The 27072-nt window shown below is 47.6% G+C and overlaps 1 protein-coding gene across 14 annotated transcripts in view; it reads right to left on the bottom strand.

Moving 5' to 3' along the window:
• The window catches only part of eif4g3a (eukaryotic translation initiation factor 4 gamma, 3a), a 35620-nt gene that overhangs the window by 7630 nt on the left and 918 nt on the right, over positions 1 to 27072 (bottom strand). The window contains exons 2-22 of one of the 14 annotated variants that reach the window (XM_040204809.2): positions 19957 to 20014; positions 19351 to 19455; positions 16865 to 17032; positions 15660 to 15752; positions 14769 to 14801; positions 12367 to 12387; positions 10165 to 10344; positions 9190 to 9301; positions 8892 to 9052; positions 8372 to 8506; positions 7363 to 7630; positions 6179 to 6958; positions 5551 to 5639; positions 4641 to 4923; positions 4413 to 4537; positions 3120 to 3239; positions 2490 to 2645; positions 2103 to 2300; positions 1542 to 1688; positions 1182 to 1418; positions 38 to 142 (exon numbers count right to left, since the gene is read on the bottom strand). In XM_040204809.2, the coding sequence (XP_040060743.2) occupies positions 38 to 142; positions 1182 to 1418; positions 1542 to 1688; positions 2103 to 2300; positions 2490 to 2645; positions 3120 to 3239; positions 4413 to 4537; positions 4641 to 4923; positions 5551 to 5639; positions 6179 to 6958; positions 7363 to 7630; positions 8372 to 8506; positions 8892 to 9052; positions 9190 to 9301; positions 10165 to 10344; positions 12367 to 12387; positions 14769 to 14801; positions 15660 to 15752; positions 16865 to 17032; positions 19351 to 19455; positions 19957 to 20014 (3574 nt within the window). The remainder of the gene's footprint in view (positions 1 to 37; positions 143 to 1181; positions 1419 to 1541; positions 1689 to 2102; positions 2301 to 2489; positions 2646 to 3119; positions 3240 to 4412; positions 4538 to 4640; positions 4924 to 5550; positions 5640 to 6178; positions 6959 to 7362; positions 7631 to 8371; positions 8507 to 8891; positions 9053 to 9189; positions 9302 to 10164; positions 10345 to 12366; positions 12388 to 14768; positions 14802 to 15659; positions 15753 to 16864; positions 17033 to 19350; positions 19456 to 19956; positions 20015 to 27072) is intronic. The other 13 variants (XM_040204812.2, XM_040204813.2, XM_040204810.2 and 10 more) reach the window with 13 other exon arrangements.

Here is a 27072-nt window from a genome sequence, read left to right as displayed (position 1 = left end):
TGTCAACAATGTAATTTACTTTTAACAATTAACTCACCAATCTGAGGTCCATAATGTCCTGCAACATGAAGCGTATACGAGAGGACACCTTCCTCTCCTTGACTATTTTTTCCATCTGATGGAAATACTGATCCATCCGGGGCTGAGCGGAGAGAGAGAGAGAGAGAGAGACAAAGAGGAGGTTAATTTGAGAGATGAAGGTTATGTTCACAATTTCTCCATTAAATCTAATGGACCGCAATCTCAGATTTCCACATTATTTCCATAAACCGACTGACTGGTCAGTTTGTCCGGACCGCCCGAGATTAAATTAAAACAATTTGGGAGACGCTAGAACTAAAACTGTAATAGCCCAGAAAGCCATCATATTGAACAGGATGAAACTCGTCTGAAGGACCAGAGGAATTATTCACGTTTGAAACTGTGCTTTTGTCTTGTGAATACTGTTAAAACCCTTCAGTGTCAAATGGAAAATGAAGCAAAGCAGAATTAAGTTGCTCCTTGCTGGCCAGAGGGCTTTGCTTCAGGGGGGGCGACTGGTAGGTGAGGATCAAACCACACATCAGAAAGGCCCTCGGCGCTCTCGGGGCACCAGAGGACTCTCACTGCGTCCCACCGAGGAGTCACTCAGACAGAACACAGCAGGTATACACGTTTCCTCATCATGAACATTTCCCCCTCTGCCTCTCGACCTGTACCAGCCAATCCCACCACAACTTCCTCTTTAAGGTCCGTGATACCTAGAGCCGGGCGCTAAATCAATCTCAACGATTCATTAAAATGTGTGAAAAAAAAGGAAAATCAATTTCCACCTCAACTCATGTTATTGTGGTATAAAAGCTGCCACAGCTTCCCTCGTCTCCCGTAGTCCACATTTAACATGGCAGCATGGCTTGTTGTCGAGGGAACCGGATGCTAACAAGAACAGGTGACCCCTGAAGCGCTCTACTGAGAGGTATTCATGGTAGCAGAGCCTGACCGGCGTGCTGTGCTCATGCCGTCCCTCCCTGGCTACTCGCACACAATTCAGACCCGCTCCAAAAAGGAATCGAGCCACTAAATAGGTTAGATATTCTCACTTTAGATTGTATAATAAATCTTTAAGCTAAGCTAAGCAAACCATGTGGCAGTAACTGAACGGTATCAATGTCTTAATAAACCCGCGCGCCTCCTCGCCTCACCTTGGCCTTCTCAAAGTCCAGGTCCTTGCCGATGGTGGTGAGCAGCCTGCACAGGCACTCCAAAGACTCCTCGTCGTGGTTCTTGAGCAGCTTGACGACACAGTCGTGCATGATGGCCTCAGTCAGCATCTTGAGCTTGAAGAGCTCGCCGATGAACCGGATGTTGCCGATGGAACGCCGCCGCGCCTTGTCCTTGGCTTCCTCCAGCTCTTCCTGGAGCCGCTCGCGCTCCGTCGTCTGAGGGGGGGGTGGTAGGGGGGGAAATGCTCTCAGGCTTTGGAGTTTAATTCCATCCGCCTTGCTAAAGACGCTTCAGCACGGCCAGAAATCCAGTGTCACGCTTCAGCAATTCATACGCACCGATGCAGCAGAGTCCAGCTCTTTCTGCTTCCTCTCGAACACAACGTCGTCCACCTTGTCTTTCTCAAACTCCTTCTGGCAGCGGTTTAGCAGCAGCTTGCGAAAGTTCACTGTGGTGTTGGGTTTATCCGTCATGGGCACCTTGAGCTGCCCGGGTACAGTAGACACAGTGGAGATGGTCAAAAAACAGTATTAATACAGTTCAGGGGACAAATAAAACCCTTTTAAAACGTTGAAGAGTGCTGCGAGCGTCTAGCACACGACTAAAGGACCAAAGGAGTTTACCGAAACTCACACAGGAAACTCCACCACACCTTTTAATATTTAGATGTGTGGAATATCGACTTACAGCCTAATGTATGCTAAATGTGTGGTTGGGCTTACTGTTGATAGCTATAGTTGTTTCCTTGAAAATCAAATAATCATACTGCACACACCATTTAGTTAGCTGTCGACTGTCGGTGGACTCCAGAAAGTTTACTTATTCTTGAAGTAGAATTCGTGGGCTGCGAATGGATCGCCGCTGAGGTGACGTTATTCATTCACGTCCTGTGTGCTTACCGTGGCGAGGCAGCGGCACATGTTGCCGTAGGCCACGGAGAAGCTGGGCTCGTCGATGGCCTTCTCAAAGACCAGGTCGATGACCCCTTTGAGCCTCTCCTCGGTGTCGATGGTCAGGTCCGTCACCTGCTTCATCAGCTGGTTGAACTTTTGAGGAGTCAGCTTGTTCAGGATGCTGCGCACCTTCTTGAACAGCTCCTGAGGGGAATCAGTCATCAAGCATTTCGTTTGAAGAGCATCCAACATGAAATGGCTTCCAGATATCGGTGGCTTTTGAGAAAGAAACCATTGGAGAAATATATATTTATACATATTTCCCTCTTTATTATGTAAATAACACGTCGGGCAAACCCCCCCTCCTGTGTTTGTGTACATGTTTGGCCGTACCTGTGTGTTTTGCACCTCAGGATCATCGGCCTGGACCTCCGGCCTCTTCATGCCGGGTTTCCAGGCATTCTCCGATTTTTTCAGCTGAATTTCATTAACAGACACGTTCATGATGATCTTCCTGGGTGGAGGCCGGCGAGTTCCCATGTTCATCATCTGTGAATGCAACATTAAGATTCTGCTTGAACTATTCAATAAAAGCCTGCTTCGTTGACACGGCCACGACTCTCCTCATTACCATGTGACTCGTACGAAATGTGAAATCTGCACTACCTGGATTGGCCTTAAAGTGGCTCGAAGACTAGATGCACTCTTGTCTGCATTAAGGTGGGTTTATTCCAGTCAAACTCGGACAATGGTAAGAATGTGTTTGAGGTATTGGATCAGCCGCTGAATACTTGTGGACTGACACCGACTGTAACAGAGTGCCTCAAATCGTTTCCCATCACCCTCAGACCTTCAGGCAAAAGTTGTGTAAAAGATGTGGTGCATCTTTTATATTTTCTTCCACACTCAATTGCCAATGTGTACAAGACAGCTAGAACATTTCTAAAAAGGAAGAAGAGGAGGAATTGGAGGCGTGTGTGTGACTTCATGAACGATTTTTCTTCGAGTGTGCACGTGACTCACTGTGGCGCCTCGTCCTCCGGTCATCTGCCGGCCAAAATCTGCGAAAGCAGGTGTGAAATCAGGGCCCCTGGAAATGGCCCTGGTGTCCACCACTCGAGGCGGCAACTTGTTCTGGTTAATCTGCGCAACACACAACAGACACACACACACACACACACACACACACACACACACACACACACACACACACACACACACACACACACACACACACACACACGATGAGTTGGACAGCAGGGGGAGCAGTAATCCCTGTAATAATAATGGCAACAGGGTAAAAGGGGGTTGTACGTATGTGCATTTCTAAGCCGGTGGGTTACTTAAAGGTGAGCCGTTGTACATGACAGTCAGACTACACTAACAGCTCAGAGTTTATGTATTTTCACTGTACGGGTGATAAATTCTGCTCTGCGCGATCAGCAGACAATTGAGAGAGAAAAGTCAGGATCAGATGTGGAGGGGAGGGAAGGAAGAAAGGAACGCAGCAGAGAGCGGGAGTGGGGGGGAGGTAAAGTTGTGGGGGAGGAGAGCAGAACAAATCCAGTTCTTTGTCTTTCAGCTGTCCTTGACTTCCTCTCCACTCTTTGCCAATGAGATTTCACTTTCTCCTTCGGAGAAAACGAGACTGGGATTTTTGCATCGCCGGTCGGGCTGGTCCTTTTTGGAGAGGTGGGGGAGGGGCGTTTGGTCTCAACACGGCCAAGTGTGACATAATAGCAATGTGATTTTAATCAAAACAGCATTTCCGCGGGCCATGTGCTCCACCCATTCGCAACTGTGGATCAGCGGAACGAACCAAACTGCGCGCTGTATCTTTGGTCCCACAGTCACACGCCTGTTGCTCGGAGCGCATGATGAAGGACACCGTTACCCCAAGTGTGTTCAAACTAGTGCTTTTGGATGAATATAATCCATCAGTTAATAGCTTCCTTTATAAAAACCTGAAATTCTGAATAATTTCAAAGAAATGGCTCATTGTGTCCGACAAACTGTCTAAAACCCAGACAGCAATTCTTTACATAAGATAAGAAAAGCCAAACACATTGAATGTTTGTTTCAATAGAAAGGATTCTCAAAACTATTAACAGTTAATTTTAATAGTATTATGTTTAAAATAAATCCTTTAAAAAAAAATGGACAAAGCAATGTGTAGTTGCCACTTTCCTTTTTTTTAAAGCAACATTAAGACAAAGAAAAGAGATGAGCTCTAAAAGCAACACCACTTGGTAGTAGGTGGGTTAAGGGCACTGAGGGCGGAGTACTTGAAAAGTCTGCAACAGGGGGTCTACTCACCTTGTCCAGCACCACATCGCTGATGGGCGGGAGACCCTCAGGCTTCTGCACGCAGGCGGGCATGAACTGGAAGCCCAACAGGAAGTCCCTGTTGTACTGGCGCTTCCCACTGGGATCGGCCAGGTCTGGACCACCATGCGGGGTTTGAAGAAAAAAAAAAAAAAAAGTGTAAATACATATAAAACTGCGGCAGCAGTAGCTGCGCCAAAGGAACGGGGCCCTTCTAACCTTCCATGTCCTGCGGGGCCTCCGTGGAGTTCTCCTTCTCTCCGGGAGTGACTCCGCTGTCGCTGCTCTCAGTCTCCGACGTGTGACCGGCCCCGTTCCTCATGGGCTCCACATCGGCCTCGCCGTTCTCCTCCGGGACGGCGGCGGGCTCTCCGTCACCCTCGGGGCTGCTGGCGGGAGCCGGCGTGGAGGAGAGGACTGACGGAAGGGGCCCCGGGCTGCTCGCAGTAGCCGACTGCAGGTCCCGGTCTCCAGCAGGCTGCTCCACCGGGCCGGGCTCGTCCTGCGTGGAGGAAAGGCGCAGGGTTCACTACGCTCTGCTCGATTATCATTTAGCAGAATTAAAGGGGGTCAAATCTGTCACCTTTTAGTGGATGGGCAATTAGTTTATGTAAATTCATCAATTTAAGAAGAGAAGGTTAATTTCTCCTGTAAGCTCCTTAGTATCTTCTCACTGCTGCCTTTCTAGGGTTTGAATGTAGGCGTGAGAAATTAGGGAAACAAGTGAAGGGAAGGGGACTCAAGGGGGAACGAGAGATGAATGGGTCAGAGAAGGAGGAGAAAAGACATGTGCCTGACTATTATCATGTGTTTATTCTACGTAAAGTGTGTGTTTCTGCATGAAACAAAGTTTGTTCTTCGCTCATTGTGCTTGTTCGAAGCAATTTAAAAGTTGACACCGTTTGTTGCTGCTGTGAAGATTTTCCCGCAGTGGTAAGCCCGAAAGACAAAACAATAGAAGAGATGATTTGACAAAGAGTGGGCTGTGTGAGCAATGAGGATGATGGATGATGATCCTCTTCTCCCTCTCCCCATCTCTGTCCACATACTATGTAGGCATTCGGAATTCAGCCTTGTTTCCTCATCCTACACGGAGAGACGGAGAGACGTTTTGGGCTTCTTTGCTTACCTCGTCATCCTTTTGAGGCGTGTCTCCTGCAGAGATCCCTTCATTTGGTTTCCTCCAGCTCTTTGGTGTCACAGAAGCAGTCTGATTAACTGCAGGGAAATACAAATGCAGAAACAGCAATCAGCCACAGCAAGTCGTGGAACACACCCGTGATGGATTTAAAAAGGGAAATTAGTGGTTAAAGCCCAATGACTGCAATGGAAATATGTTAGTGAACATTTAAATCTTGGTAAAGAAACACAAAAATATTTAAAATCTAAGATGTGAATAATTGAGAAGGAAGATAATGTCATGACAATGTCGTGGCATTTACATATTACCAACACAATACACCTCACATGTCTCTGACCAAACTAAAAACACACATTACTGAGGTGATAGTGGTTAATAGACGCATTAATGGAAAAAGTTGATTTGACTTGAACCATTGTTTTTGTAGTTGTCTTTCTTAGGATAGGAACATACCAACAGGGAAACAAAAGAATTTAAAAATGGATTTCCTTTCTGGGTTTTCTGAAAACTGCATCCAAGCCAAGTCTGATGAACTTATTGTTCTATTTTGGCATAATACCAGTAAATGTGTCTGCTCATAAAAACAATATTAGTGTAGTTGCATCTGATAAACTACCTGTAGTGGGACTCTTCCTGGTGAGGGCTTGTTGCTGGGACTCAGCTCTGCTGTCAGTAATGCCTCCACCCGCCTCGGTCCCCACTATGGGGACGAGGTCCTTAGTGTCTGAGGACTTGCTCGGCTCGTCCACCTGCGTCGTGGCCTGCACTAGAGGCGGGAGGCCAAGGGGGAGCGCAGCTGGCGAAGCTGCGGCGGCGCTCGAGGTCAGGGTGACTGGCACCACGGCCACGGGCGCATTGGGGGCGAGCGCAGCAGCGACGGGCGACTCTGGCCTCACGTCAGAGGCCAAAGCTTCAGAGGAGGCGGCCTCCAGGGGAGCAGGAGCAGAGGCCTGGGGCTGGAGTGCAGCTGAAGACTGAAGAGAAGGCTCGGGAGCCAGGGCGTCCAGCTCCGTCCCGCAGTCGGCGAGGCCGTTCAAAGCCTTGGGAGGGGGGGCTGGCGAGGCGGCCGGACTTGGTGGAGCGTCTGAAAGAGGCTGGTCTGTGCTGGGAGTCTGAGGTGGCGCCAAAGAGGGCTTGTGCTCCTCAACTGCAGAGGAGGGAGGGGAGGCTGAAGCGGTCGACTCCCGGGCGGACGGACGTTCACTGTGGTTGGCCGCCGGTGAGGGGAGAGTGACGGGGGCGAGCACTGAAGCAGGGGAGGGAAGCTCTGGTTCAACAGGGGAGGAGAGCTCAGCGACGGGAGCTTTGGCCTCAAGTCTCTCTACTGGAGCTTCGGGCTGCACGAGCGCCGGCAAGGAAGACTTCTGGACAAGTGGCTCCAGTTTTGGCGTACCATCTGGAAGACGAAGAGTTTAGATAAACACACCCCATCTAACCATGCATGGTCATATTTGCATCATATTTAAATCTCTTTCTTTAAACAAATCCAGGGTAAAGATGCCTGGGTACGATTGTGACAGCTCCAGGCGCAATAAACCATTTCCCACCATTTGCAAAGAGAGTATTGGTTTAAACTTTAGCTCACAAACAAACCTCTACGCAAACGTAGAACGCTGGGGGAAATTTTTCCGACTCGCCTTTTCAAGGAAACGAAAGTGAAAGCGCTCCATGTAATGCATGTTCCGGGGAAACGAAATTCGGTGCGTGACAAGTGCCTGGTAATTGTCTGGGAACAAAACACTATTTTCAGGAGGAGTTTGGGGTGCATTTTAAAGTAAGAGGGGGCATGTGGGTGCAGACCTGGCCCCGGCTTGGTGTCTGAAGCCCCGCTGGTCGCTGGCTGCTGTGGCTGTTGGGGTAGCGCAGGCTCCAGCGGGTAACCTCCAACATGGGCCTGCTGTGGCAAAGGGGGCAGCGGCTGCAGGTGTGGCGGCGGCTGTAGCTGCTGCGGAGGCTGTTGTTGCTGCGGCTGCTGCGGCGGCTGCTGCTCTGGAGTCTGGCTGCTGCTCGGCTGCTGCTGCGTTTTGAGGTAGAAAATGTGAGGATAATGAGGGTGCGGCCATAAAAACTAGCAACACAGAAAACCAGAGACAGGCACAGAGATGTAGGCAGGCACGCACACCAACAAGCCCGAATGTAGCAAGAAGCAGAAATAAGGAGTCCAATGGAGGGAGGGGGGGGGGGGGGGGGCGTGCCGTTAACAGACAAGGCAGAAAATGAAGATCAATGCAGGAGGAATGGAAAGAAGAGGGGGAATGGCTCAGAAGGAAGAGAGAGAAATAAATCAAAAGGGGGCACAAAAAGACAGGAAGAGGAGAGACTGTCATCATCATTTTGGGCTTGGTTGATTTCATATATTAAATGTGCCAATGGCTTTCTTACTACGATTTGTAATTAAGGGGCTTCAATGCAGTTGTTTAATGATCATACCGGAGTGGATAATAAAATGTGAGAAGAAAAACAATTCAGGTGCAAGAATAAAACAAGTATAAGTTGTATATGATACAAACCGACTATTGAGGTCAAAAAAGAAGAAAATAGTTGACTGACAATATTCAACACTCATCTATAATACAATTTACAAAAGTGCTGATGCATGTTGTGGACAGAAAGGCATCATGAATTCTTTATGAGAGGGCAAGATGGCAGAATAAGTTAGCAAAGAAACGGAAGCCGGGTCCTGTGGTGCAGAGCAGAGAGGATCCCGGCCCGGAGAGAGCAGGCGTCAGGCGCCTCTCCGATGGGCCGCTCTTAGTGCTTCGCCACCACAACTGGAACCACTGCGGCCGAGTGTGTCGGGGAGGCATACCTGCGGTGGCGTAGGGGTAGAGGAGGGGCGGCCGACAGGAGGCGTTGAATTCCTGCTCCCTGAACCCCCCGCCATGATCTCCTCTGTGATGTCCCTGCCACCCTGATTGGGGTCACGGATACGGATCTGGGAGGACAATGGCACAAAAAAAAAAAAAACTCACTAAAGCGCAGAGTCCTGGCGCAGCCCCGCGTCGGCCATGTCGCACGCGTCCTTATCAGCAGCAGCAATATCCACCAACAAGGCTTCAAAACACCACTTTAAATCACAACAACTCCTGTGCGATGAAATGCAATTACTGCTTTGGTGTGGTCGCTCAGATCGTCGCCGGAAAAGGGAAACTATTCTAGATGTAGCATACACTTAAATTGATAAAACTGAGGGCAAACTTGAAGAAAACCTTTTATTACTATTATTTTGCGAGTTTCCACGAGGTGCACTGGAGGTGCGGAGCCTCAAATCTACTGGAAAAAGCATCTGGGGTCACATGTGGCCTCACAAGAACTACTAAGACACTCACTGTTTTCTTCTCGCGCTTGGCTGGTGGAGGTTGCTGTGGTGTAGGCACTATGATGGGGGGCGAGGGGGGGTACACGGTGTGTCCTTGGTAGTAGGACGGACCAGCTGTGGGGACGGGAGCAGGAACCGAGGGAGAGACAGGCGGGTGGTACCTGAGGGGATCTGGAGGGAGTCAATAAAAAAAAATAAGGGAGGAAAAACAAAGGAATTTGTACAACATTGTTAAACACAAGGCCCCTCAGACGAGAGTCAAATTGGATTTTAAAAAGTGACACGATACTGTTGTGCTAAGGACTCACGATATGGGGCAGGGTATTCCCCCGGACCTGGACCGGGATAGAAGGTGCCGGTCCCTGGAGGCTGTACAGAATACTGCTGAGGAGGCCCCACGTAGGGCGTACTGTGGCGATACTGCAAGCAGGGTGGGCAAAGAGACACACCGCTCAACACACCAGACACTGTACAGACTTCTGCAATCAGTGGTGATCAGTTTGGCGGATACGAACTCTTTAAAAATTGCGCCTCGAGCAGTGTTATGACTTGTATTGCTAAAAGTAAAATATATGCAGAACCAGCTCCAAACTGAGTTTTATATCTGTAGTCGGTCGCAAAACAATATATTTGCAGGTGCCTCTACAACAGAAAACGTATATTAAAAAAAAGGTGCGGGAAGTGAGATATGGACTGGTGTAGGACCAGGAAAAATAGTGCCTCTGGTACATGAAAGGAAGAATTCCACTTTAAGGGAAATTCCTTATTTTTCCCTTGCCTAGAGTTAGATGAGCAGCTTGACACGAAGTGTAAGGCCTACAGCCAGCAGATGGTTAGCTTAGCACAAAGAATGGAAACAGCTAGACACAAAAAAATGTAACATCTGCTTCCAGGCACTTCTGGAGCTCCCTGAACACACCATTTCCAGGTTGTTAAATTTGTACAATACACTTTTTACAGTGCAATAACTTTCGGGAAAGACCGATAAGAACGGAAGATACGAGGCAATTAACTGCTGCTTCAAATTTAACAGAGTCATGAGAGCGATAAGCGTCAGTCTTCTCATCCAACTTCTTCCAAATCAAATGACTTTCAAATGAATTCCTCACAATGTTGAACTGACGCCAATCAGTTCAGTCTAACAAGTACCTGCTGCAGGCAAAGCAGTATTCAATAAACTATGAAGAAAGATCAAAACCAATGGAGCAAAAAACAGGACACACGGATATTTTTTACATGTCACATGAAGATAAAAGCGTAATGGTTCGGTGCGCGTGCGCCACCTGTGGGATGTAGTACTGTGCAGCCTGCGGGGAGGGGAAAGGCATGGGGGCCATGGCCATCATGATTGGTTGGTTGGTGGGGTAGACGGCCGCTGTGGGGGTCTGGGAGCCGGGCCGTAGGGAGGGCGTGTTGGTGGCCATGGTGGGCCTCGCAGTCTGCATCTGAGTCCTCTGGAAAAACTGTGGTGTCGCGTGCGAGAAAAAACCAACACAACACATTAACCACGGCGTCCCGGAGGCAGCGCACTCATTTCCACACGCTGCCAAGCTTTATCGAAAAAAACACAAAAAGAAAAGCACAGCTTTTCAGATGTCTTCACTGGTTGGGCTGCACATTTCTCAGTGAGACACACGCCGGTTTTATCTGCAGCTTGGAAAAAAGAAAGAAAGAAAAAAGATCCCTCAGCCTGAACTCTTGTTCAGGCACAGGATTTTCAGGCAGACATGCACATTCTTATATTAGCATTGAATGCCTGTATAATCAAACCATAGATTACAATATTATTACTTTATCTTGTATTGTAACTGACAATGTTAAATTAATCAGATAACTGACATCTGCAAAGTGGGCAGCGAATAGTGAATATTTCCCCCGATAATCATCAATTAAACAGAAGCTCTAAAAGCATGATTAATTTATACCAAAATACAATTTGGGAAAAAGGAAGCCACGGCAAATTACCGTCAATGTAGCGCAGACTGAAGCTCTCAATTATTGGAAACATCCGCAATATGCTCCGGAATGGTTCACAAAGGTCATTATGATTTATGGTTATTGAGGGTGTGCGAGAGCAATACAATGATTGAAGTTTCCACTGACTCAACAGAGTCTGGCGATAGAGCTTCTGTGTTTTTGTCCTTAAAGGACCTCTGTGGTATCTTGACCTACATTCTTTTCTTTTTTTACACAGGGAGAACTTGGAGTTTAAAAAACGTGGTAAGCCACATATGTGCGCCCATCTAAAGATGTAAACAAAAGCAGATTACTCTGCACTTTTCTTGTTTGTCATTACTATTCATGTCAATAGTCATTGCTGAATGCTGAACGCTGTTACAGGTTTTCCCCTGAAGCCTGGTGCAGTTTGCTGAACTCTAATTCAGAGTTTCTACACAGTGATATTCCACAGCTAAACACACACTGGTCCACGGTAGAGTTTCCCCACGGGGGTCATGGGGGGGGGGGGGGGGATCGGCGAATAAGCAAAAAAGGACATCACATTATCGTGCAGATAAGGTAAAGGGGAATTGTGCGTGTACATTCTTTGTAGATGGTATTTGTTTTTTGTTTTTTCTCCTTTTCTCACCAGTCTTTCTAAACCGTAAATGAGCTTCACCAGACTCCACAGCTGCAGAAAAAAATAAGATGTCTTGAAGATTAATTGCTTCAAATACCTCCTTCTTAAGGCATGTCCAACTTCACCGCATGTGACGAACGCGTCTCTTTATCAGACAGCAACACGGCCTTTTTCTCACGCGTCACACAGAACTTTGAAAATGTCCTCGTAGAGACTGCAGTCTCAATCTGTTTAAAGTTTAATATTGGGAGGGGCTCTGTGGAGAGACCACCACCAACAGCTGTGACTGACTTCCAAAGAACAACAGGGCTGAAGCTGGGACGACGCAGCCACGGACACACTGTGCTCCGGTGAGGGAGCGCAGAGTAAAAACATCTAAAAATACCCTGGAGGGGAATCACTTTCAACAGAAGAAAAGAGCTGAAACCTGTTCATTATGACCGTCGTAGTGAAATCACTGGCAGGGCAAAAAAGAAAAGAAAAAATGAGTTGACAGACAAAACAACTTCAAATCTGTCAACAGAAAAATCCCTTTGAAACAATAAGAATGCTCTCCAGCAACGTTGAAACCACGAGAACGCACAACAGGCGTCTAGAAAGTAATATTAACACATTTCCAATGGGCAACAAACACAATAAAGCGACGCTTTCATTCTGCATGCCGTTTGAAAAAACTGCAAGCTAATTAAAGGAGCTAAAACTACAACATTATGACGTGAAAAGTGAAGTAATACAGGATAAAAGACTAGAGTAATGAAGGATGATGATAACAGACTTTGCATTCGGTGCGGAGAAGATGAGGGTGCACAGGGTTAAAAGTTAGGAGGGATGGGATCATTCCGGAGCGATCCCCATCATGCCATGCAGGTCTGCAGAGAGAGATAGTTGTAACAGAGGTTAATGTTACCTGGATGGGCCTGAATCCTCCCTTGAGTATTGAAAGCAGGAAAGAGAGAAAAGCCAATGGGAGACCGTACAGGTGAGACTCGATACAACAACAAGCGGGCAATGATGCTCCCACACACATTAAGGCACAGCCCCACCCAATTATTCCCATCCACCTGACCCCGCGACTGATCCCGAGCCACTTGCATCGGCGGAAATAACTCGTGCAATAGAAAGACCTTCACAATGAGAGTTGGTTTATCTTTGAGTTTACAAGTCAACGAGGACATATCACATCAGCGTTTGTACATCGCCGTGGCACAACATGATGTCCGCAGGCACATCCTCTCCCACTTTCCCGCCACGCGTCGGTTCCTTTGTCAAATTGTAACCGTAGACTGAATCAAATATGGATGACGTCGCCCGTATTCAGGTCCATAGTTAATGCTAAGCTCAATGCGCTGACTGAGCCAAGTGGCTGAGGAAGTGGGGCGCCGGTGCAGTTGTGTCGGGCCCAGCTAGCGGCCATGGCCACCTGGGATGACACCCACTTCAAAGCAGCCACGCCCCTTGTTATGTAAGCCTTAAGAGAATTGATAAGGGTGTGTCGATTGGCTCCCCTATGGAGAGCGCCTCAAGTGGCCGTTAAAGGAAATGCAGTTTAGCCGCTTGCGCGTAACAGAGCAAACATTTAAAGCTAAAAGAAACGATTTGCACTCTGAACGATTGCGACGATGCTCGTGTTTAGACGGATTCACGCTTCAGCTCCTCCCCCCCCGCCGATCTCTACGCACCCTTTTCTGTGAATTGAGTGTGTTTCAGGGGGGACAATGGCCGTTTTCACCATAGACATAAAAGGCTACTGTTCGGCTTTAACTGCCATCCAACCCCACTTCCGTGGTGGCACAAGAGATCCCAGCGCCGGTTTGTGACAGCCAGAGAATGCACTTGTATGCACGCACGCATGTGCACACTAACCAGGGCAAACACATCCGACTTTGACAGCGCACTATTAATAGTCCTGTCAGAATGTGTCCACACATAAGCATTGGGAAGGTGAGGACGTTGGACAACGGTTAGACGGGCGCGAGGTGTGAATAACACATCAATCAGAAAAGTGGGCCGCTGCGAGAATCGTTATGCCGAGACTCAACAAACAGAAAAGAGATAAAAGGAAGTCCGACGGGTCGGATGTCAGCACTCAGACACGTCGATGAATGTTAGCGTCCACCAGCGAACACGCACAGACAGCCAAGTAAAAACCGCACAGCCTCCCAGACATGAACACATTAACATAACCTTCATAATCCAGAGTGAAACCGACACGAGTGTCTGACACACAGACGCACACTCTGCCGGTTGGGTTCTTTGTTTGACTGCGGTCCACTTAGAACACATTATGAAAGAATCGGCATCCTCAAGGAAAACTAACCTCAAAATGAGCATTTGTGTATTAATGACTTGCCCTGCGTTACCTCGGTCTCGCATGCCCACGGTGAGCAAAGAGTATGAGAACTGAGATGTGCATTTGTTTGAAGGAACGTATCTACATGAAAACGTTCGTTGACAAACTCCCACACTCCTGCAGTCCAACCAGACTCGTTCACCTGGAGCCACGGGAGGAAAGAGAACACGGGGCGAGTGATGGATGTACAAATGGTCAAATAGGGGTGAAAAATTCAATTGAGATGTTTTTGTCCATCTGGTCTTGTAAATGCGTTTGAAGAAATCTAGACCACACAATTCTCACTCAAACCTTTATAATGATCTAACAATGTAGACCGCTGACTTATCACTATCAAAACCATTTCCGTTAATTAATCAGGTGGTGAAAGCACCACCTGATACTCACCCTGAGTATCCGGTTTGAAGACACCATATTGCATCAATTGGAAGTGCAGATATTACGTTGCTCCTATAACGTAGCTTCTCTCCCACCTCTTCTTCCACGAGCAACACACTTTGGCATCGTCACACCAGTTCAGAAAGTCATTCCCTCTTTGGTGAAGCGTAATAAATATCAAGATTGTTATCTTGTCAATCTTATTAACTGCCTTAGCGTTCCTGAGATAATGATATGAACTGTAAGGTGATTCCCGATCGAACCCTGATGAGGACTAATAAATAGCTAAAAAAATAAACATGAATAGTGTAAGAACACACCTATCTGTAAACTGCCCTGCACACCTGGCTAGATAGCTTGATTACAGCACACTCAGCACCCCCGCCCCCCCGCCCCCCCGGAATGATAATCAAAAAAGCTCTTTAACTCCATCCAGGACACTTAAAGGCTTTCAAAAATCAGGCAGCTTTTTTTACATTTCTTTTTAAGGAACAGCAGACGTCCCATGAACGCCCCTTTGAACAGCTTTCATGGTGGTGCAAGAGAGGGAGCAGGAGGGCTGATCAGCGGGGGTAAATTACCTGATGGTGGGTTGGTCGAGGGCCCGTGGCAAACTGGTGGGGGGAGGGAGGAGAGGTCCAGCAAGGCGATTGAAGCAGGGATGGCAAAGCGGGGGGAGGGGAGAAAGAGCATACAAGAGACACGGACATAAGATGAGGGCAGATGCTTGAAACAAAAACTGAAAAGAACATGGTATAAAACCACACAGCAACAAAGCTTAGCAGACACTCTATATCTCTAATATCGTACAAATGTATTATTATTTAGGTGGAGGCTTCAAATAACCCCAGAGGGCTTTCTGCCTGCACTGGATTATTATTCATCTTTAATGTTTGTGCAAAAACATAAAACTCATTTTTATGTTGTGAAGCATACTGCAGTGGCATGAAATGCATCTACAGTTTCTCGTGTGGTGAACCTGCAACTGTAGGCACGCAGAAAAGGAGACGTATGCATGTGCATGCGCACAGACCGAGAGGTCTGACAGCCTCACTCTGCTGGTGGGGGCTGGATAGGAGCCAGGCAAGATGAATAATTAATGCTTCCTGCAAGGTGCGTGTGTGTGTGGAGTGAATGCTGTCAATGTAAATGTAATATATTATTACTAGGCTTGTTGTGGAGGGAGGTGATCTTTAAACCGCTCCACTAAAGCAACACTATGAGAGAGCAGCTTGACGTGACACACACATTCCAACAAAAAGACGATTTAAACTACATAAGACACCACTGACACAAGGATTGACCTTTTAACATTTACTTCTAGACTCGCGGCCTATCCGACACCACAACGGGCCTTAGAGAGAGGAGACCTCGGTAATGAGACGGAGCAGATTGGGACGCGTGTGTGACTTCGTAACGCCACACAAACGGAGGCAGGTGCGGCGCGAATGTACGACCCGAGGGACACTCACCGGGCGGCTTTGTGGCTGTGCATTCATTGGCTGCGTCTGGGGAGAATACACGAGCGGCGCGGAAGCAGCGTTTTGTCCGGGGTTGTATGGAGACTAAAAAGACAAAAGTAGAGGGTTACCTTCAGAACGGGAACTGTGCAGGGATCAAGCCTTTCATTTAGACCCCGACGACACCCTTAGCAACACCAACGTCCTCTGAATGCTGCTGGGAGAAAATTTGTTTTCGACTGGGATTTGCATGCTGACCAAAGATAACTGGTACCCCGAAGGACTGAAAATCCTCCTTTGCTTTACTCCTCATCGAGTGCGCAGTGGAGCTGGGTTTAAGTAGATCTTCCTGCTCTTCTCCAAGCTGCTGCTGCTGATAATTTAAGTCAGTGCTGACATAATGAGCAGAGACCAGTGTGGGTGAGGCAGTCGGACGTACCGGTAAAGTGAAACGACTACATTCCCTGAAAGCGTGCTCACATACTCTAAAAGGAGGAGAGTCACGCAGTCGACATGCCTGCACGATCGGAGAAGACCGCAGCATTGTCGACTCGTGATTAACCCTTTAAATAGATCGAGATGTGTGATCGGATTTATTGAGGCCTTTGGGGAGCCTTTCTCCCCATGTGACCAGGCCGTTGCTGTTTTCCTGTCCTCTGATTGTCCTCATTGTCCCGTTCTACCTCCACCACATGTGTGTGGATCTCACTATAGATATGGACGGAGAAGGAAGTCCCTATCAAATGAACCCTTAGCTGACCGCCTCCATCAGCTTTATTAATAAAAACTGAAACTAAATGCAAGCTTATCCGGGTTTGAGAGAGTTTAAATCCACATCTCCCTTCATTGTATTTCCAATCTCGATTAATCATTTCCCAGTTTGCCCTTTGAACGCAGCTTTTACCCAAAGCAACAAGGTCTTCACATGACTTGCAATGTTATAGTGATGATCCTACTACAATAGTTAAGAGCAGACGTACATCCTGAAGGATCATACAATAAGAATAATGGCCTCATGGTGAGGCTTACGAGGCCTGCTTGTCTGTAGAAGAGGCACCAGTGCACAGATATTCTTTAATTACTCCACTGGTTAACCGTATGTTCCTCAAAAGAATATATTTTTACAGAAAGCAAAAATCAAAACACTTAGTAAAAGGAAAAGCAAAAGACAGTTAAAACACGAAGAGGGGACGACGCGGACGCACTGATGAACTCACCCCTCCGCCTGCCTCCCAGCCCTTTGGGTAGCGATACGGGGAAGCTGTGGGTAGTGATACCTGAGAGAGCGCTGGGGAGTGGGCATGGCCGGGTGGGGTGCCCGCCAGGTTCGGGTGTCCCTTTGAGAGGTCGTGAGCAGTGTACGGAGGGCCAGCATGCCTCGGTACCTGGAATCACGTAAAATCAGATTAGACCCTTAACGAGACATCGTGGCAGACTGACTCACACACACTCACACACAAAAATAATGTTGCTGGGGAGGAACAGAAGAAGCAGAATTCCACAGGTCATTAGTCCTCCCTCCTGCTGAGGAATGTAAATTAAGCCCCACCAGCTCTAGGATTAGCCCCGGTGAATGTGTGCAGAGGTGGAGACCTGCGCTGTGGACGGGCGTTGGAGCCTGCAGAGGTTGGCCGAGACCGACTGAGGCCTCTGCTGCAGCCCGATGTGCTCGACGCTGCTGCGCAGGAATGTCTGGGCCCCATGTGGCAAAACTGGGTCAAGTAATCATGTTACAACCCCATTCATCTGTGCTAAATAGAGTGCATCTAATACAATAGATACAAGCGAGTCATGCTAAACGCTCCTCGCCGATGTGGGCCAGCAAAGCGGCTGATGTTCGGCACAAGGCGACTGAGCGGCATCGTCGTGGGGAGAGCAGATTGGACTCAGCGTGTGGTGTCAGAATGGCCCTGGGCCGCTGCAGCTGTGGGCTGGCACAACTGCAGGTGCTGCTTGTTGCTGCAGCGAGCCTGACACACCAGTGAATGAGCCGGGATACTGCGGGAACAAGCTGGAGGCTCTGAGACGGGCTGGGAAGCTGCTCAACCCACCTCTTTTCGCCCCTTGTTTTCCCTCAATGCTACACACCCTGGCCGTGGGAGCTTTTACAGCGCCAAGAATATAATCACATCATGACATCATATTCACATCCAAAGGAAGGACCGGCAATGTTCTGCACAGCTTCTATTGTACCGATCCGCTCGGCTCCTCTCCATCTTCTATGTATGGCCCACTTCCCCGACATGACCTGGGATAAAGCAACTAATCTAGCCGCTGTTGCCAGGGGAGGAGCGGCTGTGCTCCGGGCGGGTGACTGATTCGGAGGACATACACAGTGATGGAATGGGGGAGGGGAGGCGAGCGGCTGTATAGGAGCTGTACATGAGGGGAAGGGGGAGGAGAAAAGAGAAGGAAAAAAAAGCCTTGCATCCACTGCAGAGAACGACCGTTTCACGCCATAGGCACGGTTTATTTCTGCCAGTGTCATCATTGTTACAGTCTCATGCCTTAAAAAACGAACTTCCAGAGCCAGAGATAAATAATAAAATGAAATAAAACTGTACTGTTGTGTTACAATGCGTAAATAAGATTGCAGCTGAATTGCCCGTCCTTTGGTGGCTTTCCCTGTTGAATGTGCAGCGGCCTTCTGCACCTCCAAAAATCACTGGATAACGTTGCATTTGTGGTGGCAAAATTAGCAATGCAATTGTTTACCACAATGCTCCTTAGAGTAAAAACAAAAAGCATGATGGGGCTGCCAATACTTTCCACGACAGTGTTGGTTTTCTATTCTGTAAGCTCAGTTCATTTTGCGAGAGAAAGAAAAATCAATGCAATGTGAAGTGGAGAGGGAAATCAATACTCCGTTCTTTTAATTTCTGTACTGACTATTTAATAGCAGGACAGCCACTAATCAGTATCTGACAAAGCCCTCTAAAAAAAACCCTGCTATCCAGATAATTGCACATTTGGCTTATCAGAGGAGGTGAGAGGAACGACCGAGCAAAGGACGTTCTGTGGGTCTGCGAGCAGCAGTGCTCAGCGTGCATGGGTGCATGGCACCATGCACACCTACAGATGGAAGGGGGGGTGAGGGGGGGTGAGATGGTGCCATATCGGGGTTGCGTTTGTCTTCCGGGGGGATACAATAGGTGTGGCTGGTCACACTGACTAAACAATAAATGCAATACCAACGAGACATTTACATTTGGGATCTTTTTTTCTCCCTGGAGCCGCTAACTGAATTTTGTGCCGATTGTCACGACAAAGATCTGGTACAGGAAATGTTAATAAACTCCCAAAGGAGACCAGGAATGGCAAAAATCCCCTGAGGTGACAATGTTAACAAGCATGCCTTCTTCTTTATGGAATAACAAACACACACACACACACACACACACACACACACACACACACACACACACACACACACACACACACACACACACACACACACACACACACTCAAATGCATGATCACAGTGCCTGTAAAAGCTTCTCAACATCTTGCAGGGATTTGTTCACATTTAGAGTGAATACATCAATATTTAAATTGCATGAACAAATATAAAAAGGAGGGCCAAGTCGTTTTACAGGCACTGCCATCTTGCACGCTAGCAAACCACTGTGACATTTAAACTCACACACACACTCAGTTGCCAGTTTATCAGGTACACTTGAAAACGAATGCAATAAATCCTACCTTCATAAAGGTTAAAATGTTCTTAGGAGGAAACTGGTGCGTTTCTCCTGCACTGAACTTCAGTTGGCCGCTCTGCCTCAAAAAAACGGCAATGTCTGTGGCGCTCTGTGGTCAGGTCAAAAACAGCAGAAAGAATCACCTCACATGTTGATGGCTTTTAGGGGGCACGAAGCCTACATCACAGCATGATTATGATGGTTGTGGTTTTCTGGGAGAGGATCTTCGAATATTTCGTCCACCGTTTTCAACGCGGGTAGACTAAATATTAGAAGCACTTCTCAGAACGATGCAATGCAGTTCAAAGGGTTGAAGAATGACGATGAAGTTAAATCAACAGTTGAAACAAAGACTCAACATTGCAACCTTTAGGAAGGTGTTGCATAATACTGCAGTTGGTCTAGCCAGGGCAGATATACCTAATAATCTGGCAACTGTGTTGTATTTGTAATGGTACATTTGTAGACCAAGTGTTTGCAAATTACATAGAGTTGTGTTATTTTAAAAATAGTTTGTGTGTGTGTGTGCGTTCTGTATCTGAAGTGTGTATTTGCTGTGCATACAGGTGAATGAACACGGTTGAGAGAGGGGCTGTGTGCCGGGACTCACGCTGTACACTGAAGCAGGGAACATCCGGTCGTCCAGCGTTGGCTGAACCCGCGGGATTCTGCAGAGGGCTGCGTTAAGGAAAAAGGAAAGCGGCTGCTCGCTGCGTAAGAGTCACTCGTCCGAAAACATTCCCATCATGCTTCGTGGATTTATGTGAGAGACACCGTTATGTATGGCTGGATTATAATTCAATTGGAACATTTATTGTGATGAAAGCACATATTCAGACATGGTGACAGTGACTTCTATTGAATTGACAAAAACTAACTTAAATGTCAAAGAAAACTGGAACATGTTCTTAAGTTCTTAATATGATGAAAATAGGTTTTACTTGTCAAGTATTTCAGGTTTATTAGTTACTAAACCACATGAAAAGACTCGATGTGGAAGTTACTCGTTCAGCATAACCACTGACATCCCTGATTACTTCATTCCACACTTCCGTGTTTTCATTCGCTGGTTCAGATTCAAAGAGATTTCCTCCAGCCTTGATGGCTCTAGTTTCATTTCAAAGATCCCCCAACCAGCAGGCTGAAATGCCCCCCTCTCTGAGAGTACACTGTGTACCTTCACCAGTTAACAGTGCTAGAGGGAAAATCTGAAATGGATTTCTGGTCCACTCTGGGCAAAGGGATGGCCAGAGCAGGAAACGAAAGGCAAATGAGCATTTAGAAATAAGAAAATACGTTTGATTCACGGTTCCTTCTTATGATTGATGAGAAAAAAAAAAAGAAAAGAAAGGCCTGTCACGCATCACTAATTCTTCAGGCTCACTTTGAACCGAAACCACAGCAGAGCAGAACTATCTTGAAGTTGATGAGTCACAAGCCGTCACTTAGATGTTGGAGGAGACAGACGAGGGGAATGTGAGGAGTGAAGCCCTGTGGTTTGTAACCTGCTCAGTCAGTTGTCTGTGCGTGTGTCACACACACACACACACACGGTCACATGGTTTAAGGGAAACCAAACGTCTGGCTTTTTTTCCTTCCTCCTGAGGGAAGTGTTAGGCAAGAAGCATGTCGTCAATGTGTTGTCAGATTCTGACGTATATTAAAAGTTAGGTTTAGAACGGCCACATTCAAAAGGTGCAAAGGTGGAATGAAAAGCCAGCTGTCAGGTGGGAGGGGGGGGGGGGGGGTAATCAGCGCAGGAAGAAATTCATGGTGTTTCAGATGTAATAAATAAAGAAATAAAGAAAACAAGCGGGAGCTCTGAGGCTGTGCTCCGGCTTTAAACCTCCCCTGTGCGAATGCCTCGAACCGTCCAACAAGCTGTTCTGACCGAGCGAACTGGCCCTTTAAGCCAGTTGACTCCCCTCTCTCGCCGGCGGGGGCCTGCGGGAGGCCTCGTCTCTCCTGGCCCCCTGCCAGCGCCACAACCAGTAGCCAACAACGACGGCAACTTAAGGAGAGAAAATAATGATTTGAAAAAAAAAGGGCCCAGACTCAAAAACGCAGCGGGAAGCATTATCTCCCCCCCACCACCACCACCACCACCACCACCACACATGGAGAAATTGGGAATAATTAGAGGCCTCTTCACAAGTGACCGAGGAGGAGCACAGCAGTGCCGTGGGCAACAAAGTATTAACACCAGCACCGGCCATGAGACATCCATGGAACACGACGCACATCATCTCTCCTGGTCAGAGGGGCCAGTATGTGGTGCATCCACTGCCACACAAAATGATGAACTGCAAAAAAAGCGAGGGAGGGAGGAGGGGGGTAATCAGCCGTGTGGCAACCTGATCCGTCTTCCCTACACGACTGCTGGAACGCTAATGTAAGTCGAGGGAAAGGAGCGAGATGAGCAGGTGAAACAAGGGGTCGACCTGCCGGGGGGGGGGGGGGGGGCAACACCACCGCCTGGAGGTCGGGGGCTGTTCTCAAGGGCGGGAAAAGCCAACGCAGAGATTATCGGGTTCATCGAGACTCTTGTAAAAAACAAATGGTGTTTAAAAGGCGGTGAGCAGAACTCTCTGATCTCAGGAGAACACATGTAGTCCCAGAAGGATGTTGTCACGACACAAAGTAGTTTGCGTACTGTTTGAACACTTGTGTCGAGCCTTTAAAAGGAAGTATCATATCATCACAAGGGGCATATTATTCTAAAGAAAACGAGATCCAGTCTTGCTTTTCCTCTGGATAACGTCTTAATAAAATGTCACTTTGATATCAATGGACGTCTAGACGGCTAGAAATATGATGCAATATGATGGATTTTTACCGCTTCCCCAAATCGTATTCACTGCTCTTGGTGAAACGCACGCCAATATGGGGGGGGCCAGGTAGCCAGATGGATGCAGAACACAGACACTTTTCAGTCAAGCTCTTCAACATCCTTGTAAGTGGCTGACGGCACTAATTGGATATCAGCCGTTTGTTTGAATTTCCATTCATTTTCTGCTTGAGGGCAAGCGCAATGTCGACCTTAAAGACCTACAACAGGGACACTGCTCCAGGGAATAAGAGCGTCAGCGGGGCTGAGTAATTACCTGCGACACTAAATTAAGCCAATGGGGAGATTGACATTTGACCCTCACATCGACTGAGACGAAATGAAGTGTTCAGATGAGGGCGGATTTCAACTTCCCATCAAGCACAGCAGCTGTTCAACACTAAAAGATCCTTTGAAGGTAAGCGTCGAGGACGCGTTCACATAAGGCCTCATATTTCAAAAAGGGATCTTCCGTCCCACACACAGAAAAGGAGACTGTGGTCTAAGGCAAGACGTTTATTTGACCCCGACGCCTTGTCCCTCGACTCCACAGTGACCTGTAAGCCTGATTTGGGGTTGGGGGGGCATTAGTGGCTTTACAGTAAAGCCACTAATGTGCTGATTCCGCGTGACGGGCAAAAGACGGGAGGAAATACAGCCTAGAAACCATCAGGGGTGTGATCCAGACGATGATACTGCCCTATAAACCGTAATCTGCAGTTACTGATTACATTAATGAATCACCGCAGTGTATTTAACAATCTCACCCGTGAACGTGCCGAGTGACTCGTTCAGGGGAAAGAGGCAGGAGAGGGTCAGCGTGAGAGAGGCAGGCTCAGCAGAGTTAGCTGCTAAGTCTACAAATGCTCCCTGAAATCAGAATGTGCCATCTAATAAAAACACACAGTCAACTGACGGCGAACAAAATAGCCTTGTGTCACATGATACGGCACACGTTAAAAAAACTCCACGGTTCCTTTGAATGGCACCAGTTACCTGGACATCCCAGTGCAGCGGAAAGGGGCGCACACACACACACACACACACACACACACACACACACACAGCTGATGCTCCACTTTCACTACAGTACAAACGCTGGCTGTAAGGTTGGTGGAATCAAACCCAACAACCCAAATCTTAAGCAGCAGCTCTGCAGCAGGAGGCAGATGCACAACACAATTACTGAAAAAAAAAAAAACAATTTCAGGGATGGATACAGTTGTATCGAATGTTCATCCTCTACTGAGTGAATCCTCATTCAAGTTGCCAATTGCTTTGAGTTCCAATTACTGGAAGTCCTTTGATCGTGATAAAGTAATGCTAGCATGCCAAATATCTTTAAAGCCAGAGACAGATGTGCATGGAAAAAGAAAAGGGGTTTCTATTCATTTATTTGGAAGTTGCCCCCATAAGATCGCATACATTGCCCAGGCAGAGTGTCCTGGTGTCCAATGGGGAACGACCACATAGGGTAGTCTCACAGAACGCGGATCCTATCAATTAGTCGGGCAGAATGCAAGAGGACTTTCCGTCGTTGAATTTAGAGTTTGATTTTGCTTGGAGACCCTGCGGCACTGAGCAGTAGTGGGAAGCAGCAGCCAGGAATCCACGCCGCCTGCTTACTGGTCTATGTTTTAAAAACCAGCAGAAATGTTATGTCTCTCTGTTTACTGTTCACAGTACTCAACCCGTTTACACTGCACACAAGTAGTGTGTTCTAAACTGCCTGTGCAGTAAGGTAGATGAACTCCTGGACACAAGTGTTAGCGCGGTATAAGACGTAGCACTACTTGCTGACGTGTGGATGGGAACGTTCTGGGTCTGCAAACACACACCTCACTGTAAATACTGAGTATCCAAAGATCAGTCAAAATGCAATGAGAGTATAATCATTATATATATATATATATATATATATATATATAATGAGACAATTCTGCTGGTTGTGTCAGAAAAAGAAAACTTCATCGGCAATTATGTGGAAATGTCACTTGAGATAAAAAAAAGTGTTTTGACAGCGAGCCGAATGTCTTCCTCTGCAGACCACTCCCTCTCTGGAAAGAACAATCCTGCATGCTGGCTCATAACAACTCAGCAGTTTATTTATAACATCCCACAGAGTACGCTCATGAGAATATCTTGATCTGATGCGGGCGGCACACACCTGTCCTGTAGCGCAGCAGTACGGCGGCGAGAGGCAGAGCGGCCGGGTCCGCTACGCAGCTCACGCCGGCAGCACCTGCACGTCTGGCTCACCGCTTACGTTCATACTTCACAGTCAACTGCTCTCTTCCTTTTGTCCAAACAAACACTGACCTTGACGACAAAGAATTGAAAAAATAAAGAATAGTGAGAGAGAGAGAGAAAGGAGGGCAGCCTCTTCAAAGGGAGAAGAAAGCACTGTACCATGAAAGCGGAGGAGTGGGAGGGAAGGGGGTAAATGGGGAGAAAGCCTGGGTTTTCTCAGCTGGACCAGCAGCGAGGCGAGGTGAGCTGTGGGGGGAGGGAAGGACGACGTGAGAGGGGGAGGAGGGGAGGTGTGAGAGGGGGGGGGGTTGAGGCAGCCTGGGTGACCTGGGCCTTTGTTGGCAGATGGTGGGAAGCGCCACCTTGGCCTCTCGCTCTGAATGCTAAGCAGCAGCGCCATTGTCTGACAAGTGCAGCAGCAGACGCATGTGCTGGGTGTTTCTCTGGCAACTGGGGAAAGAAACAAACTGCCCCCCCCGTTCTCATACACGCCTCGCCCCCTGCTTCTTTGGATCCCTGTGCACCTCAAGACTCCACAAACACACATGCCAACATTCGGCATACACCAGGGGCATTGCGTGAGTGTCCTGACCTCGGAGGGCTACAAAGAGGTCAGATGATTGGCGACACTCAACAAGGGTCTGCTGTCATACAGACATGGAAATCAAATGTCTTGCGGAGTAACCGGGGGTCCTGAGACCATCACAGGGAACTACAAGGAGCTCACGGGACGAAGCAGGCCAATTTGACTTTCCTGCAAATTCATCATTTGACGTCAGAAGGAACAATTCAGATTTTCTTTTTACTGCCACGTAATGTACAGACGGTTTCCAAATGCTAGAAAAACAATTATATGGTATTGTAGTTAAAATCATTAAATTAAATTCAAAAGTATGACAACGTACAAATCAACCAGTCAGTTGAAACAATGCTTTTACAAAAAACTAAAATGATTAACTTCGTAAAAGTAAAAAGGCTTATTGCACAACTGACTCATTGGATTCAATTCAGCTGGATGAACCCAATGAACTGGAACAGTGTCAGTCAATAAGTTTATTTGCCTCCAAATCCCATGTGGCTAGAGGTGGGATTGTAATGTTATAAAAGCACCTAAAAGAGTATAGGATTATTTTCGATTGAATTTGATTCTGTTCATGATATTATCACCAACCCTTGAATGCATTCTGTGCAACTGCAGTTAAAAAGCCGGGTTAGCTGATGACTTGAGAAGTTTCGTTTTGACACGCTGCAGAAACGAGAGTGGAAGTAACGTGTTAATTGTCGTGGACGGCAGTCTGCCACTGATTTACCCGTGCACCTGAAAACAGGGACACAGTTACTCCTACGTCAATAAACAGCACAAACTCCATAATGCTGAGCATATCACACTGAAAACGTCCATCGATGTGGAAACTAAGCAAGAGTGAGCGAAATAAAAAAAAGGCAAAACAAAACCATTAAAAGCTCTGATCATTAAAAAGAGACACATTTACCATTATAAGTAATGGTTATGTTTTCCTAGCCCTTAAAAAGAGGACAGCAATGGAGTAAATGGAGAGTGTGCACTTCTGTATTCAACTAGTAGGCACTTCACATCTAAAAGTTGGTTTAGTACATTTCAAAAGCCTGCAGAGTCAATTGAGAACATGGCACAACAAATAAAGAGATATTCTGCGTTGCGTTTGCATTGCTCATCCAACTCACAGACAAACGGATGAACGCGACACACTGCGAGCAAAACTTCTCTTGGCCACCGGCCACGAGCGGCTCCTCACGGTCCTTCACAGATGTCACAAACACCGGGATGCTGTGATCGTGGGTGGCGGGGAATCAGGTTGAGACGTAACGCCCCAAAAAGAAAAACAACAACAACAACAGGAGCTGTCAGATCACAAAAAGAAAAACCCCACTTGCGGGCAGGAGACGTCAACCTAATCCCTCCACCTGACACAACGGCCACCATGCTGTAAATAAAACAGGCGGTGACGTAACCACGGAGACTTCACCCACAGTCGGGTAGAGTAACACCGATGCATCGCCGGGTTAAAGTGGGTTTTGGGGGCAGTGACAGTTCAAACACACGAGATTAACCATATTACACACGTAGTGCATGGTGGTATTTGGAGACAGGTGTCCGGGAGAACACCGGTTCCCCCAGCTGATGGTGATAAACCAAACCCGGGCAAGTGGCAAGCTAATGTGTGGCTACTTATTGAAATACTCTGGCTTCATGACAGCTCACCGGCAATTAATAACAGGCCTATCGAGGTGCAAAGCGACAAGTCTTTAAAAAGCATAAGTCGTGTGGAATGGGAAAAAGTAGGTTTCCAATTGCCTCAAAACCTGGCGTGTCACGGGCCAACATACCCCCACGGGGTCATCGCCCTGAAACGGGTAAAGCCGCGCAGGCGTTGCGTTCACGGACTTGTGCACTTGCCATCGAAGCGACCGTTAAATTAGCTGGCCGGCACAGCAGACTACGACAGGCTAATGCGCCCCGCTAGCCAACTGCTGTGAATGAACAAAGCCGGTAACCGGTGTGGGAAGCCCGGTAGCTTGCCGTTGACGGGGCTTTCCCCGCAAAAAATAGCCACACCGCGTCTGTAGTGCACCATTTTTAAATGACAGTCACGTCCAATCACACACGTG

This window comes from Gasterosteus aculeatus, chromosome 17, assembly GCF_964276395.1.
Source record: "Gasterosteus aculeatus chromosome 17, fGasAcu3.hap1.1, whole genome shotgun sequence".
NCBI classification, from domain to species: domain Eukaryota; kingdom Metazoa; phylum Chordata; class Actinopteri; order Perciformes; family Gasterosteidae; genus Gasterosteus; species Gasterosteus aculeatus.
The sequence above is the reverse complement of the archived record's forward strand: the minus strand, read 5'-3'. Positions and strand labels throughout refer to the sequence as shown.